Source organism: Akebia trifoliata, chromosome 16, assembly GCF_017979445.1.
Source record: "Akebia trifoliata isolate Shusen 1 chromosome 16, ASM1797944v1, whole genome shotgun sequence".
Taxonomy (NCBI): Eukaryota; Viridiplantae; Streptophyta; class Magnoliopsida; order Ranunculales; family Lardizabalaceae; genus Akebia; species Akebia trifoliata.
Window position 1 is genome coordinate 6,864,869 of NC_141390.1, and position 15,902 is coordinate 6,880,770.

General features: G+C 35.2%; 1 protein-coding gene across 13 annotated transcripts; it reads left to right on the forward strand.

The window, feature by feature from the left end:
- Window positions 1–11,019, forward strand: LOC147382463 (protein disulfide isomerase-like 2-3). Of its 13 annotated transcripts, none has more exons than XR_015173956.1 (15): window positions 1–473; window positions 3,654–3,776; window positions 3,860–3,924; window positions 4,008–4,164; window positions 4,318–4,382; window positions 4,474–4,661; window positions 5,715–5,794; window positions 5,883–5,920; window positions 6,008–6,041; window positions 9,647–9,732; window positions 9,792–9,891; window positions 10,212–10,369; window positions 10,459–10,603; window positions 10,681–10,793; window positions 10,869–11,019. XR_015173956.1 is itself a non-coding variant. In XM_086429196.1 (14 exons), exons 10-13 carry the CDS (start codon window positions 9,869–9,871, stop codon window positions 10,745–10,747), a joined length of 393 nt encoding a protein of 130 aa, XP_086285322.1. In that variant the 5' UTR covers window positions 12–473; window positions 3,654–3,776; window positions 3,860–3,924; window positions 4,008–4,164; window positions 4,318–4,382; window positions 4,474–5,794; window positions 5,883–6,041; window positions 6,533–7,910; window positions 9,647–9,732; window positions 9,792–9,868; the 3' UTR covers window positions 10,748–10,793; window positions 10,869–11,019. The 13 variants fall into 13 exon arrangements, 10 of the variants coding, with proteins under 10 accessions (XP_086285327.1, XP_086285322.1, XP_086285318.1 ...); XR_015173955.1 differs by having other exon boundaries at window positions 9,647–9,693; XR_015173954.1 differs by having other exon boundaries at window positions 9,647–9,891.
- The last annotated feature ends 4,883 nt before the right edge of the window (window positions 11,020–15,902 follow it).

Here is a 15,902-nt window from a genome sequence, read left to right on the forward strand (position 1 = left end):
TCTGTCTCTCGTCCTTGCTCTCTCGTTCTCTCGCACTCTCTCTCTCTCTCTCTATTTCTCGTCCTCGACTCTCTGTCTCTCTTCCTTGCTCTCTCGTTCTCTCACACTCTCTATGTATGTATCTGTCTCTCGCACGCATTCTCTCTCCACAACATTCCAGATCTAGGGTTTGTGAACTCGTTTCCCAAATTTGTCTCAAATTTACAAATCTGAATCAGATCTAGGGTTTGTGCGCGCGCACACATACACACTTACTCTCTCTCCACAGCTTCCCAGACCTACAATTCACACACTCTCTCCCTCCACAGATTCCTAGATCTAGGGTTCGTAGAGATCAGAAGTCGAAAATGAAAAAAAAACTCAAAACTTAGGGTTTATGTTCTTCGATTGGAACTCAAGATTAATCGCATCTCTCACTGCTCTTCAATTCAATCAAAGAAGAACAAAACGACTCTTCCAATTTCTCGGTTCAGGTAAGGTTTTATGCTCTTTATCTTTTGTTCCATCTTTCGAGATTTGAGATTTTGATATTCTATGATCACATGAGGTTTCTACACTGGTGGATCGAATTACATTAGGGTTGTTGAATGATATGAGTATTTTTTTTGGTAATTAGGGTTCGATTGGTTTTGTTACGGCTTGTTGAGATTTGGAAAATTGAAACTTTGACCAGATACCCAATTGAAGGATGTTTTTTAAAAAAAAATTGTTTCGATTTATCTTACTTGAGCTAAAATTGTTTTGTTTTTTTTTCCTATTTTGGGAGTTCTAGATCATAAAGAAAAATGTTGGCAAGAAATAGCCCTTTTTACTTGATTTATAATGCTCTTCAAGATTTTGTTTGAATGTATTTATATTTGATTCTAAGATTTGATCTACTTTTCCACATTGGCATTAACTTAGCCTCTTGTCGCATAGAGTATGTGTGGCACTCAAGCTAATCCCCTAATATAGCCTCACCCAAGAGTCCAAGGAGTTCCTTTGATTTCATAAGTAAATATTTGTTAAGTTAATATTAAATGAGGTATAAAATAGCTCGATGAGATGGGTCTATTTAAATAAAGACTTGCAATTTGTTTTAGGTCTTGTACAGGAACATGATCTATAACTGCTAATTTATAGTTGTTTGTCTTATTATTTAATATTTAATAATTGGTGTAATCGGTGTCATGAGAGATCATCTTTTTGTATAGTTTTACATGAAAAAGTTTATATAGAAGCATTGTGAAGGTTGGAGATCAGTGGTTAATATAGCTTAGTGGCTTTTACCCCACCAAGATGAAGTGCATTACTATGGGATATATCCCTTATAAACAAGTGCACTTTGGTTTAATATCAAAAATTAGTTTCGCTATAGTGTAGCTCCAGATGTTTATTTTTTTCAAATGTGTCCCTAGATTACATCATTCTTTTAGTTGGATTATTTATTTTTCACACAAACCTCTTTGTTATGCTTCTTTCTCTTACCAATAATATAGGAAACCGAGGTGAGGTTCGTGAAATTTAGACTCTTTGTTGCAATTGTTGAAGTGATTGACTAATAGGATGTTAGGTTGATTGAGAGGTTCTTTGTGTCAAAGATTGATGAAAATGTGTAGAGAGAGATTATGAACCACAGATCCTTGAACCATCCCAATATGGTTAGATTCTATTTTATAGTAGTTACCATTCTCTCTATTTTTCCTCCCTTGAACAAATAGTACTTCCCTTGAACAAAGATCAAGAATCTGGACCTTTGTGAACCATAAACTTCATGTTGGTTTACAAGTCCTCTAATAAAAGTTTCGAGCTGCATTATAACTTTCAGCCACCTCTGAATAAATGTCAGCTTATAAACCTTATAAAAGTATATGATTCATTACACTTCACGTTTTATCCCTTCATACCAATGCATATTTTTCTCCAACCAATTTATTCCTTGAACAACATCTAGGCTTGCATAGTACAGGCCTTCTTATGTATTACATAAATGTGATCCAATTTGCATTGAAGTATATATGATAACTTAGTACAAGTTTGCATGTCTACCTTGGTTACTTCTTGATCATGTGAAGCATAATCTAGAAGATAAACAAAAATGGTTTACTTGAGATAAATCTAAAAGAGGGATATATAGCATGGGGAGTAGCAATCACACTGCTTCTAGAGATTACCAAATTGTTTGGTTACACTTTCAAACCAGTGAACTCTGTTTGCATATCCTATTAATTCTCAAGCTCTCTTTTAGATTCCAACATCATTAAAGGCATGCAAGGAGCACAAATACAAGTTGTCAACAGCCATGGAATTCCTTTTTTAAGACTCTATGCTTAGTTATGCTGCTCATGCTCATAGGTTTAGCTCGCCACCAATGATACCTAGATACTTTATCAGTGTCTCTGGTCCACATGCATGGTTTTTGGTGCATAATATTACCATGGTTTTTGGTCCATTTATTTCATGTCGTAGCTAACAATCTTACTTCTGGAATGTTTTGATGGTTCATCAAAGAAAATAGGAGTGATCCCTACCACTTCTCCACCTATTGCGTAAGTTAGCAATAACTTGTGCATTTTATCATTGGCGCCATTAGCAAGTGCATTATATTAAGCTACTAAGGATTTGAGCACCATTAGGGAAGGTAGGATGGTGTCAAATAGGGCTATCAATGGATAGCTATCCTATCGGATATAGGTATATCCGAATTCAAATTCAAGTTAATGTTATTTGTCAAAATTCTATATATTCTTGGATGTTAGTTGTTTAATTCATCTAGTTATAAAATCTTCATCTAATTTAGTTTTGTGAAGAAATCTTAATCTGAAGTTTTTTTCTTTGTTGGGTACCCAACTATGAATCTATTTTAGTTTTGTGTAGTTGTGACTCTTTGTTAGGGATTGTAATGGATAGTTTTTCAGTCATTTTAGAACTCCATGTATTTAATTCCTAGTTCATATGAAGGAAATCATCGAGAGAAAATATTATTAAGAATCCTTGTGATTTTGGAAATCATAGGTTTGATTTTTACTAAATGGTTGGTTTCCCAGTCAGAGCTGTTTATGGTTAGTTATTGGACCATTTGGATGCCACTTGGCAGGATTTTTATATGAATGAACCACTAGTAAATATCACAAACCCCAAACAACAAAAATTAGTTATTGGAGGTGAGGTATGCATGTGGGCTGAACATATTGATGGTTCAGATATCGAGCAAACCATATGTGACATCTTAGGATAAGACTCATACATTCAATGTGTCGTAAAAGGGAGATCTCCTGAACCAGCTAACTATTATTTTCTTTATTTTTAATTCGGGTGTAATAAGTAAAAATTGGGGTACCAATAGCAGCTCTCTTTATTTATTATAGGTGAAAACTTTAAATACTCCCATTGATTAAATTGGCATTTGCATTTCAAACCAACTAAAATTGAAAAAATTGTACCCAACTTGAAAATTTATAAGATTACCACTGAAATGTCTTGTTCCCTGCATGACATGCTTATTATCCTTGATTATGTTAGCTTCAATTAAAACATGCTCATGTAGATTAACTACATTAGTTATTTAGACAATATTTGACACTGTAATTCAGGAATACTTGTAGTTTGCGAGTTACGAGTGCTTTTGGCATTAAATTTATTATTTACTTACATATCTTGTTTATGTATTGAAGAGCGGATGTGGACACCCTTCAATAAACTTGAGAAGGATCCAAGACATGTTACTGGAAGGCTAGCTCACTTCAGGTGTTTGTTGAATCAAAGAGGAGTTGCTGCTGCTCCATTGGCTGGACCCGGTAGAGTTGCCCCTCAAGAACCTGGCTCCTGCTATAAACAGTAACCCTTGTTTGATCTTGAAATTCTTGACTTTGTCGCACAGATTCTAACAGTGAAGATGAACATATTGATTGACACTCGAACAAGATTACACGTACACAAGCTAAGGTACGTCACTTTCTTTTATGTTTATTTTCTTTTTGGGAGGTGAAAATTTGTAGGTATGTTATATTATCTTTTCTTTTTCGGAGGTGAAAATTTGGAGCTCCATTGGCATCATTCCAAATTAACCAAGTGAAACTTGTTCGCATGTTGGGTAACATTCAAGCAATTTTCCTTGTTGGTTGGCGACTTTGCAAGCTTTATGAGTCGGGAAAGATGACAATTGGTCATGCTAGTCTGGGAAAGGTAACAAGGCTGCATCAAATACATACTTTTGAAAGTAATACTGATTCCAGTATCAAGTAATAACATATATCTTAATGTCTAGGCCTGAATAATGTTTATCTATCTTGTTAAAATATGGTTTTTGATGTGCTCACTTTTTGTGTTGATTCACAGACTATGGAGTGGATAGCTATGACATTGGAACAGGCTTCAGACATTTTGCAATTGCTACTCAAGATGTGTGTGTTGTTCTATAATTTAAGTTTTAGAAACATGATTATGGTTGTGTATTGTAGAACTTAAGGACTCTTTAACTTCATGGCTGTGCAGGTCTATAAAATGGTTGAAGACATTCGGGCTAAGGGGGAAATATCATTCGTGAACCTGGTCTAGTTAAAGGTGGGTCATCAGTCATTGCTTTTGTGAAGGATCCTGATGGCTACATTTTTTAGCTTAAGTTCTATGAAAAGGCTTTGGGAATGAAGCTGTTGAGTAAGTTGGATAACCCTGCATGCAAGGTAAAGCTTTTCGCCATATCTCACATTCCTGACGTGTGGAAGTGTTCAATAGCTGACAAATTTATGCAAAGTTGGGCTAAAGGGGTGATGCCGTGATGGGGATTTATTTTAGATATATAGAAAAAAGTGGGGAAAAGAATGACTTTATATCTGCTTGAGATAAGGAGTCTCCCATGGACTTATCCTAAGCAATCCTTTTCAAAAATGGTTAATTAAGATAGCTACGGCCACCAGTCCCCATCACCAATCACCATCACAGTTATTATACCAATAATGCTACCCATGTTTTGAAGCTATCAGCATATCTACACTCTACATGTGTCTAGATCCCACCTATGATTTAATTTAACACTCCAATATGATCCTTTGATTGGATTTAAGCTATGAGCATAACAGTATCAGTTTTTAATTTTGACAATATTGATTCATTCTATTAATCTCTAGTTGTTCATTTGATCCACAATAATATTTTATCGATCAAGTCAATTTGAATTTAACATAATAACAAAATATTTCTATTATCTTTAAAAAGAAAATAATAAAAAAAAAAAATCTCCCAAAACTTAAAAAACGTAGAACACTTTCATTTTCTGCAGTAGTTAGAGGAAAGTGTTCACTCCACTGGAGAAAAGTCCCCAACACTGGGAATGAAGCTGTTGATTAGCGACTGTGTATTTGCACTAAAAACGACTGTTAAAGGCCGTTGTTAATGGCTACAGTTCTTGACAGTCGTTAAACCGTCGTTATTAGCTTAATCAGGGGTGCTGCATTTTGTGTTAGAGTTGGCTTGAATTGGCTCGGTTGTTAAACTAAGATAGATTAAACCCTGCTTTTAGACCATATATGTTACTAACCAAATGGAAAATGTTATGTTCTAAAATATTTCTAAGCTTTCATCCATGCCAAAGTTGAGGATATTTTCTAAATTAAGCCAACTGTGTTCTAGCTTCTTTGCATTTAGAAAGTTCCCACTTTGTGGCTTGTAACTTTTATTTGCATAATGACAGAAATGTGATTGTTGCCAATTTAGTGTGAATTGTCACTCATTTACAGATGTGGACCATGCATGACAGGGATCTTTCTTATAACAATCTTTGCGGTTCCATTCCGAAAATATCTACAAGAACTTTCAAGTAAGCCACGCTCTCTCAATCTTGTAGCACTCATATGTCTTTGAAGTTATGGTTGGTTATTGACGACTCTGTTTTCTGTCTTTATCAGAATTATTGGAAACCCTTTAATTTGTGGGCCAAATTCAGGTATTAGCTCTATGCCGCTGTCAAACTTAAGTGTTTGCTTGTGACAAATGATGAAATGCAAGATCACATTTTTGAACTCTTACGCAACAAATTCTTTCTCAAGTGGAAAGAGCGACATCAAGTATGTACTATTTAAAACCTTACTTTGGTATGTTTATGGTTTAGTAGGAGTTGCACACCCATTCATTTGAATTGTTACAGTTTTCAGTTCTCTCTCTTAATGTCAGTATGTTATAATGCTTTAGCCTATGGTTACTATGGTTAATAGGTATGTTGAGTTATGACTTTTCTGCATGTCGTGATAAAGTCTTTTGGAACTATTCTTGTCATTGAGGAATCGTGGACCATCAATTTTTACCGTTAATTTGTAAACCAATTTTGATGGAGGTGATCAACCTCACAAAAAATCAGCCCCATTCGGAAACTTCTAAACCATATTGGACCAAATGTTGCTATTGTTATCTTCTTTATCGAGTGATGATGACAAGGGAGTTGAAAAAATTTGAAACTTGAATCGAATAAGATCGACAAACATAAGAATAGTTTCTGAATTTCCTTCGTGTAAGACAAGTAAACAAAGGGGGTTAAAACTTTGTTCACCAATATGTACAGGAAGGAACTCGCTCTTGCCTTTATTCTGTTAACTGCCTCTGCTAGAAGTTTGTTGTCTGCCCAAGTGTAGACACCCCATTTTTGTACTCGCCTGATTAATCAACTCGTCAATCCGATCGCAACAGTTCCCAATGATGGATGTCTATTCCAATGCATTATTTTGTTACCAGATATGTTTAAAAAATCCGGATGAGGTATCTCGAACTGACAAAACTTTAGAAACCACGCTACGCTAGGAAAATACGACCCCAGAAACATAGAAATCATCATCTCGCAAACCAAAAAGAAGCTTCACGATAAAAACCACTAAAAATGACCAAATTACCAAAATACCCCTAACATCAAAGCAACCCTAGAACCTACGTTACGCTTAGGAAAACCCATTCAAAACACATAAAACAACAAATCGAAACCAAATAAACCGCTTCGCCAATTTTCACAAAATTTGACAAAATTACGAAAATACCCCTTATAAAATTCACGATCATTTGACACAAAAAATTTCATAAATGATAAAAACCAACATTCCCATTGAATTCCTTATGAAAAACTGATTCCAAAACATCCTGAAACCTTGAAAAACGACTTAAAACGTAAAAAATCCTCTCCGAGGGCAAAACGATAATTTTACAACTTTAATAATTAAAATTTTCGAAATTAATAAATAAATCATAAAAAAATGTAAAGTGAAACATTAAAGTCAATCAAGTAAGACTAAAGTCAATCAAGTAAGACTAAAATCAAGATATTAAAAGCCAACCAAGAAAGACTAAAGTCAAAGTATTAAAGTCACTCTCATAAGACTAAAGTCAAAACTCTAAATCAAAATCCTAACCTAAACTAATCAAGTCAATCTCATAAGACTAAATTCAAAACCCTAAATCAAAATCCTAATCTAAACTAATCAAGTCAATCTCATAAAACTAAAGTCAAAACCCTAAATTAAAATCCTAAAGACTAAGTCCATCTCATAAGACCAAAGTCAAAATCCTAATTAAAACTCTAAAAGAAACCCTAATCAAACCCTAATGCTTCTAAAAATTTTTATAAAAAGGAGCCTCCACACCCTATTTTCGTATCAAAGAAAAAACCCTAGAAAAGGTAGGTGAAGAAGCCTCCACAACCTCCCCAAAACCCTAATTTTGGAGTCCCAACTCCTTCCCTAACACCCCTACTTGGATTTTAGCCTAAAAAACACCTAGAAACCTTTAAAAAACACTCTAAAAATCCACAACAAATTCAAAGCATCCAGATCCAAGAAGGAGATACCTTGCCTCGGAGATCAGAAATCAGATCCGGAGACAGAACGAAGCAAGGAGTACGGTACAAGGAGCTATTTTCACCAGATCTGAGGGAATAGTACTTTTGCAGATCGAAGGTAAGATTTTTCATTATTTTTTTAATCTAGGTTTTGTCATTAGCGATGTAGTTATATTTGGAATAAGTAGAGACTGGCATTGGCTGGGCGGGGTTGGTGCCTAACACCTTCCAACCCCGTAACATGATCCCCGGATTCAGATTTCTGTAGTAGGTTAGTTCTTTTTTATCCATTGTAGAGTCAATTTGGTTCCTAGACCGTAATAACTAGGTGGCGACTCCCATACCTCAAGGGTCAAAAGCGGATCCGGGCACCCCGCGGATCGAGGGCGCTTTCACCAAGGGATTCACTTCTATTTTCTACTGTTTCAAGGGATTACTTTCTTAGTTGTTGGTCTTGATTTGATTGGAGAACAGGTGAGTTGAAGCTCGTAATTGTTGTTGCCACAATGGAAGTTTTTCTCAAAGTTGCTTGTTCAAGTGGCTTCATGGAGATCGAAGCATGGATGATATCATTTGCTGAGCACAATTTTAGCATCCACTTTGAGATTCCAATAATCAAAATCATTCATTGCTTTAGATGTTCATACATTCTGTTGTGATTCTTGGCGCATTGTTGAAGCTCCCTGGTTAACTCATATATGCATTCTATTTATTGATTGCCCGAGAAATGATTTGGGTCTTTTCATGTTGTTAGTTAGGGTCTAGGTCATCAATGTCAAAACATAGGGTATCTCCAATATTCAGCAACATGTGAGAGGGGCAGGTGTAAAATAAATTTTTTTTTTTAAATACCCTATACGACGGTCGGCGACCGTCGCTATATCCCTATTTTACTGTAGCTACTGTCATTTTTTCCGACTGTGAAAGACAGTCGTTTTTTACGACTGTTTTGGTCTGTCGTTTTTAAAAAATCACTCCTTTTAAAATGACCCTTTTTCCGACTGTAGGGGCAGTCGTTTTTTTTTTAAAACGACTGTCCAAACGTAGTGTATTCTTACACTAGTTTACTACGCTAGAATAATTTCCTTCATAAAATCAACATTTTATCGCACATTTGGGCCACTTTTGAACATTTTGTGTAGGCATATGCTTGGGTGCAGTGTTGATATAACGGATCTTCTTGCTAATGATATCCCGCTTAGGCATGTTTTTCTTCTTTTATATATTGGCTACGATATTTCCTAAAAGCGGAAGGAGACAATCCATTCTATTGTGATGAATAGAATGCGTGACTAGTATAGTAAATATGCGAGTTTGGCTGGGGACTTTGAATGCACGACTAGTAAAAATATATTTATTCTTTTTTTAATTCTTCTATAACATGGGTGCATTGAGCGATGCATAATTCTAACTATTTTTTTGGTCACCAATTTCTTGGACTTCTATTTACAAATGGAATATAGAGACTTTTAAGGCTCTCCAAAAAACGAAACTCAGTGTGCCTAATCTTCAAATGTCTTCAATATCATTTGTGGATGAGTTGAAGAGTCGGAAGAAAAAAAAAATTTGGGAGAACAAATATATCCTCAAAAAAATTGAAAATACTAATCTTGGTACTCCAAAAGAGCATAATTTATCTGGTGTGAGTTAAATCCACCAAAAAAGGGGAACAGAGATGATTAAATTTCGTTATTTCCCTAATCTATGCATTCACCATTCCCCTATACCTTCCAGCCAAAGAAGGTGGGATGTCCATGCTCAACTACTTGAAACCTTTTTGTACTTCTGTGCGTGTGCCTTTTATTTATGTATTTAATAATGTAGTTTAATTGTCACTTTACTGAAAATTTGCAGGTTCAAAAGTCAAATTTGGAGGGACTTTACAGTAACATGTTGAAATGGTAGCTGAAATCAAGAATTTAGATACTGATAAGCATTTGGTAAGAAACCCAAATGAGTCCTTAAGAGATACATGCCATTAAATTCTCTTTTTCTTCAGGTGTGGTCACTGTAAAAAGCTTGCACCCAAATGGAAGAAAGATTCGAATAACTTAAAGCGGAAGGTGAAACTAGGTCATGTTGATTGCGAAGCTGAAAAGGTAAGAAATTCAAATACTCGCATAAATTTTTTATCTTTTAAGCAACTTTTCTTAGTCAAGAACTTCCACGGCAGACTTTTCCATGGCATGTTTTTTCTCCAATTTATTAACTGTCCAGTGCATGAGTTAATGAGCTTCTCACAACCAAGTATAGCTCTTGATTGGATGACTATGGTCCTACTGTCCAAAGGTGGACCATAATCGATAAGTTTTGGGTCAATTGCATGAAAGGATGATACTTAAAGTTCGATTTAAAATGATAACTTCGACTTTATGGTATGATCTCTAACATAATGTGTACAATACTCTCTGATGAGCAGGCTTAATGTACAAGGATTTCCCACAATTTTGGTGTTTGGTGCTGACAAAGACAGCCCATTTCCCTACGAGGGTGCAAAAGTTGCCTCAGCGATCGAGTCATTTGCCTTGCAGGAACTTGAGACGAATGTTTCACCCCCTGAAGTGACAGAATTGACTGGTCCGATAAGCATCTTATCTGTGCGCTCATAAGTTCATTAATTGTGGAGCTATATATACTGAAACATTTTGGTTATCTTTTCGTGTAAGATGTGATGGAGGAGAAGTGTGGCTCGGCTACAATCTGTTTTGTTGCTTTTCTTCCCGATATTTTGGACTCCAAGGCAGAGGGAAGGAACAAGTACTTTGAGCTCTTGTTATCCGTTGTTGAGAAGTTTAAAAGAAGTCCTTATAGGCAAGTACAGACCTCGAGAGTTCTAGCTTGTGTTCTTTTCTTTTCTTTGATCAAAATATACACTTATGGGATTTCAGGTGGGACCCAAGTACCAAAAAATTGGAAATTACCGTGTGGCCTCTTGGTCTCCTCAGGGCACAATGACAGTCCTCTAGAATACAACGAGTATGCCGTGTACAACCGAAAACAGGTATATCGGTTAGTACAAGGGTAGGGTATTTTTAATTTTGTATGTAAGTTTAATGGGGATTAATAATATGTGCAGGTGAGCATAAAGTTTGTGGTAGAAATTGAAGTATGAAGAAAAGGGTTTTAAGAGAAAGGTAATAAGGTGATGTGGAGACAAGAATAGTGATGGATTTGATTATGGAGTAGTGGCTCAAGTGTCTTTTAGAGTGTGTAAATAACTCGTTTCTTTTTTTTTTGTGGTCCATCTTGTAATGTAAGAATTGCAAATTCTCGTTTTCATCGAGTTACGGATCACATTGAAATAAATAAAATCTCCTTAATCAATTACGATCTCGCGCAGAAAAAGAAAAAAAAAAGGCCTAACAAAATACTTATAATTACCTCAGAGATTGACTACTCTTACCCCTCAAATACCCACATGGTTTCTCTCCCTAAACATCAAAAGATTTATCTAAAAACATTGACTGTTGGGAGATGTCTGCCCTTGATTTGGAGAATGGGTAGAAGCCTTCATTTTAAGCCCGTTAAAAATGGGTTTAGGCTTGGGCCCAACTGATAGGCCATGAGCCCAGGTGGTAGGTCTAACCAAGCAGTGGCTTACACATGGCGGGACAAGGATTAGGGCTTTAATATTTAGGCCAGTCTCAAATGTTTCATAATTTAAATTGGATACTTCAATAAGGATGGGCCAGCTATTGGGCCTATTTTAAGGTCCCAAACTGGCTTATTGTCTCACATGCCAGGCAAAAGCCTTGGCCTGAGGCCTTTAATGCACCTGTTAACTGCCCCAACACTGAAAGTGCACAAACCAATGTTTTAAAAGCCGGAACGGTTGAACCTAAAAATGAAATATTAAAAAAAATATATCTTATATATATATATATGATATATATTTTTTGATGTCTTTCCCAAATCAGTTTACTTCAACTTCAAAAATATGATAAAATACCTTAGTGTATTACTAGATTTTAAGAATTAAAAATATATTTTCATGATTGAATTTGAATTTTAATATTTGTTTTGTGATGGACAAGGTAAGTCCCAAGTAGGGTTCCTTTGTCTTAAATAGTGTTAAAGTAAAATCTTGTCGTCACGTGTTTCCCTAGGATGTCGACACATCATCAAAGAAATGTTTTCCACGGATGTGTCACGTGGTCAAGGGTAGGGCTAAAAATGGGTTAGATTTTATCCAAAATTTGAGTGATCCGAATCTGTTTTTTAGTGAACTTGGTTTCTCAAGTATATCTAAATTAAAATATGGGTTAGTATCCCTTGATCCATGTCATATACAGACCCATCCCTATATCTACCTATTTCTGAATGATATACTATTTTGTATGTTGTATATGTTATATTTTTATATTTTTATATTTTTTAGTTTATTATTTATTAACAAATGAGTATTAGGTGAAGTAGTCAAAGCTTTTTTTAAAATAGGAGAGGTCTTAAGTTCAAGTCACATTTTTTAATAAATTACTTTGTAATAGTTTGAAATTATGATAAATGAAAATAAAAACATCAGATATGGTTTAAGCTAGTAGGATCCGGATTCGGACTCGAATTAAAAATCTGAATATGGATAAGGATAGAAACATATCCAGCTCGAATCCGACCCGTTTTAATCCCTAGTCAATGGGACAAGGTACATTGTTGGCATGTGGAAATCGTTAGTACAGCTGTCTCCCTCCCTTCCGTGGCTCTTTCCTCTTCGAATGATAGGGAGACATACATATCCTACTTGTCTCCCTTTGCTCATGGTGGTTTCCTGACGTCGTAATAAACTCCCAACGACTATTAGTTGTGCACCCCTTTGTCGTGATGGTATAAATGAGTGCCACGTAGCAGGGACCACAGGGATGGGAACCGCGCGAAACATGTCCAATCAATACAACGCACCTTCTTCTCCTGACACATGTCCCTTAATAATCTATGTTGTCAATAAAATTTTAAAAGTTTAGTGGTCATCCATTTTCAAATCATGGATCAAGCAAAAATATAAATATTTTCATTTGATTCGTTTTAAATTTGGTCTAGGCATGGATTTTAGAGGGTTGTAGTGTTATTTTTCCAACATGACAATCTAGGTGGTCCAACAATTAAAATCTTGGTAAATTAAATCATGAGAGATTCTCTATTGGCACACCAATTTTTGTAGTTAGAGCACATCAATCCTTTTGAAAGTAAGCACGTGTTTGCATACAGTTTGGTGTGCTATAAGTAAATGTTGGTGTGTTAATAGTAACTCTAAATTATTTTCCAAGCGTTCTCTAGTTACCTCTTGAGATTCATTCTAACAAGGTAATCAGGTAGAAGGGATGGACGTCTCTCTTCTCATGCGAAAAAAAGAGTCGACTTTTCTAACGTGCGCATGGAGAACATATTTCCAATGACTGCGATGCGAGGAAAAACACAGTTTTCCTCGAGATCAGTATCTACTTCTTAGGAATTTATGATATGTGTGGGTCCCACCAAATATCTTCAGTAATATGTAAAGAGAAATTACTAAAGTGACTTTCTATAACACTGCCCTGATCCTTGAGATACGAGTGAAAAGCATCTATACTGCCATGCATACCACGATGTCAGCTCAGTGTCGTGTCTTGTGAAGTCACTCAAGCATTACTCATATGCAAAATAAGTTCGGGACCCACCCAAGATATTTAATTTTTTTTTTTTTTTTTGATTAAATGGCAGAACTTCAAAATCCTATGATTGCATGGAATAATATATATAAGAAGATTGATTTTAAAATTGCTTCTATTTGACTATTTATAACATTAAAGAAAAAAAAAAAATCCATCTTTAATTTTAAATATTAAATCCTACTAAAAGATTTTTAAGTCATTTTTAGAGTAGGTTACAACTAATACATTTACGTGGATAATCAGAAGAACACTAGTTTAAATATATGGGTAAAGCCTCCCCAATTGTTGAAGAATTCTATTTGTGATATAATACATGATACATCTGAGGTGTATCTTCCTCGGTGAACAATACTCCACATATCATACCCACATGATCCCACTTAGCTTATCGATCCTCGTTATCCAATGATTTCTAACTTTACTTGATTTAAGGGGGTCATATAGTTGATTAATAAAAAAAGAGCTGTTCCAAACTGACTTCTTTTGACACTGAATTGACATGGTAGTGTTGAGAGAACCATAGATTTTTGTACCTCGAGATACAAGGAGAAAAAGGTTGTGAAATTCTAAATCTAACTACAAAGGCAATACAAATAAATGCTTCTCTTAGACATTCAAATCCAAGTATGGCTTGGTCTATTTTTAGAGACATTATTGATTCCTTCCATGAATGTCTATGATTTATTAATCATATTTGCAACATCTATGAAGACCATACCTTTTACAATAGATTTCTACCAAGAATGTCTATTTGAAAATCATTATCTTCAATCTTGCAATCCCTTCACCTTACAAATAAAAAATAAATAAGGAATATTTTACTTACCAATAAACAATACTTTCAAACAAAAATTCCTAGAAAAAATTAGTGAGAAACACCTAAATCCTAAACCCAAAAGTCCAATTAAAGAACATGATCACAAAGAGTTAACTAAACAATTAATAAACTTATAATTTCCGGCAATCCACACCAAAATTACTGGGAAAAAACCTTAGAATTACTGAGAAAAGTAAAAAACATAACCTTCTTCTTCAGTTAGTTGTTCTAACCCTTGAAAAATAAGGATAGGTTGATCAAAATCCCTCATTTCCTCTTCTTTTTCTTTACTCCATTTTAGACCTTGAGAGATCGAGATTGAGAGGGAGAGAGAATGAGATAAAGGGAGATATATAATGCGAGAGGGGAAGAGGAAACAAATTTTTTTTTTTACTCCAAAATGGATACCACGAAACATAGGCACCAAAATTGAGATTATTTACTTGGATTTTAGAATCGCAACTATTCAAAGAGTTTAGGTGTGAATGGGTACCACAAAAGAGTTTTGATTCCCAAAACATGAGTCGAATATGACGAAATTTCCATTTCGGCTAACTGTTCATTTTAATTCCCAAAGTGTGAACGTGCAAAATTGCAAACCAAAAGTAGTGAAATCTACATGATAGTCACTTGATACCTGCTAGACTGTCACTTTAAAGTTTAAACCTACAAAATTGTCACTATCAAACCTCCAATGTCTTACCGTTCACATTTTGATAATTAAAATGAACAATGAGCCAAAATCGGAATTTCATCAAAAGTTGGTCACGTTTTCGTGAATACCTTGAGAATACATAATTGGTCTCTAAGATAAATCCAACAGTTAAAGAGTTCACCTGTTGAGATTTTGTATGTATGAGCTCATTTTCACGAGTCTACCGATCCCAACATATTTTTTTATACCCAAGTAATTTAAGTCTATTTATGTAGATTGAGATAAATGAAATCTTTACACTTGACTTGATAATATCCTAATGAAGTTAGGCATAAATATGGCCATTACCACATTGTGAGCCTACCCATTTAGTTGATATAATTCGCGACTAAAGACCTGAATTCAATTCTAGTCATCATCAAGTTACTGATCCCATTAAAAAACAGCTTAAAAAGGCCTAAAATACCTATAATTACCTCAAAGACTGACTACTCTTTTCCCTTCAAATACCCACATTATTTCTCTCCTTCCAAAACATCAACAGATTTATTCAAAAAAAACATTGAGTGTTGGAGATGTCTGCCTTGATTTGAGAAAAATGGGTACAACCTTCATTTTAAGCCCATCAGAAATGGGTTTGGGCTTGAGAACAATGGTCAACGGTGGTAAGTTACACATGGTGGGCCATGGATTAGGGCTTTAGTACTCAGGCCTGGCTCAAATGTAAGCACGAATTAATTTAAATTGGATACTTCAATAAGGATGGCCTTATCTTGGGCCCCGCCCTGGCTTATTGTCTCTCATGCCAGGCAAAAAGCCTTGTCTAAATATGGCTTGACTTGAATGCAACCTGTTAACTGCCCCAAGTTTAATGTATACAAACCACTCATAGATTCAAAGGGCTCTCTCACGTTAACTTAGGCCTTGTTCTTTTGAGTTTTAGGAATCAATGTTTTTTTTTTCTTTCTACTTTTAAGTTAAATAGGTCAGATA

What these genes read in the sequence shown, in the direction of transcription:
- LOC147382463 (XM_086429191.1), top strand. Translation starts at nt 9,869, where the DNA reads ATGTTGATTGCGAAGCTGAAAAG. An exon ending in TTGATTGCGAAGCTGAAAAG is followed by an intron (nt 9,892 to 10,211) that starts GTAAGAAATTCA and finishes TCTGATGAGCAG; the next exon opens with GCTTAATGTACAAGGATTTC. An exon ending in TTTAAAAGAAGTCCTTATAG is followed by an intron (nt 10,604 to 10,680) that starts GCAAGTACAGAC and finishes ATGGGATTTCAG; the next exon opens with GTGGGACCCAAGTACCAAAA.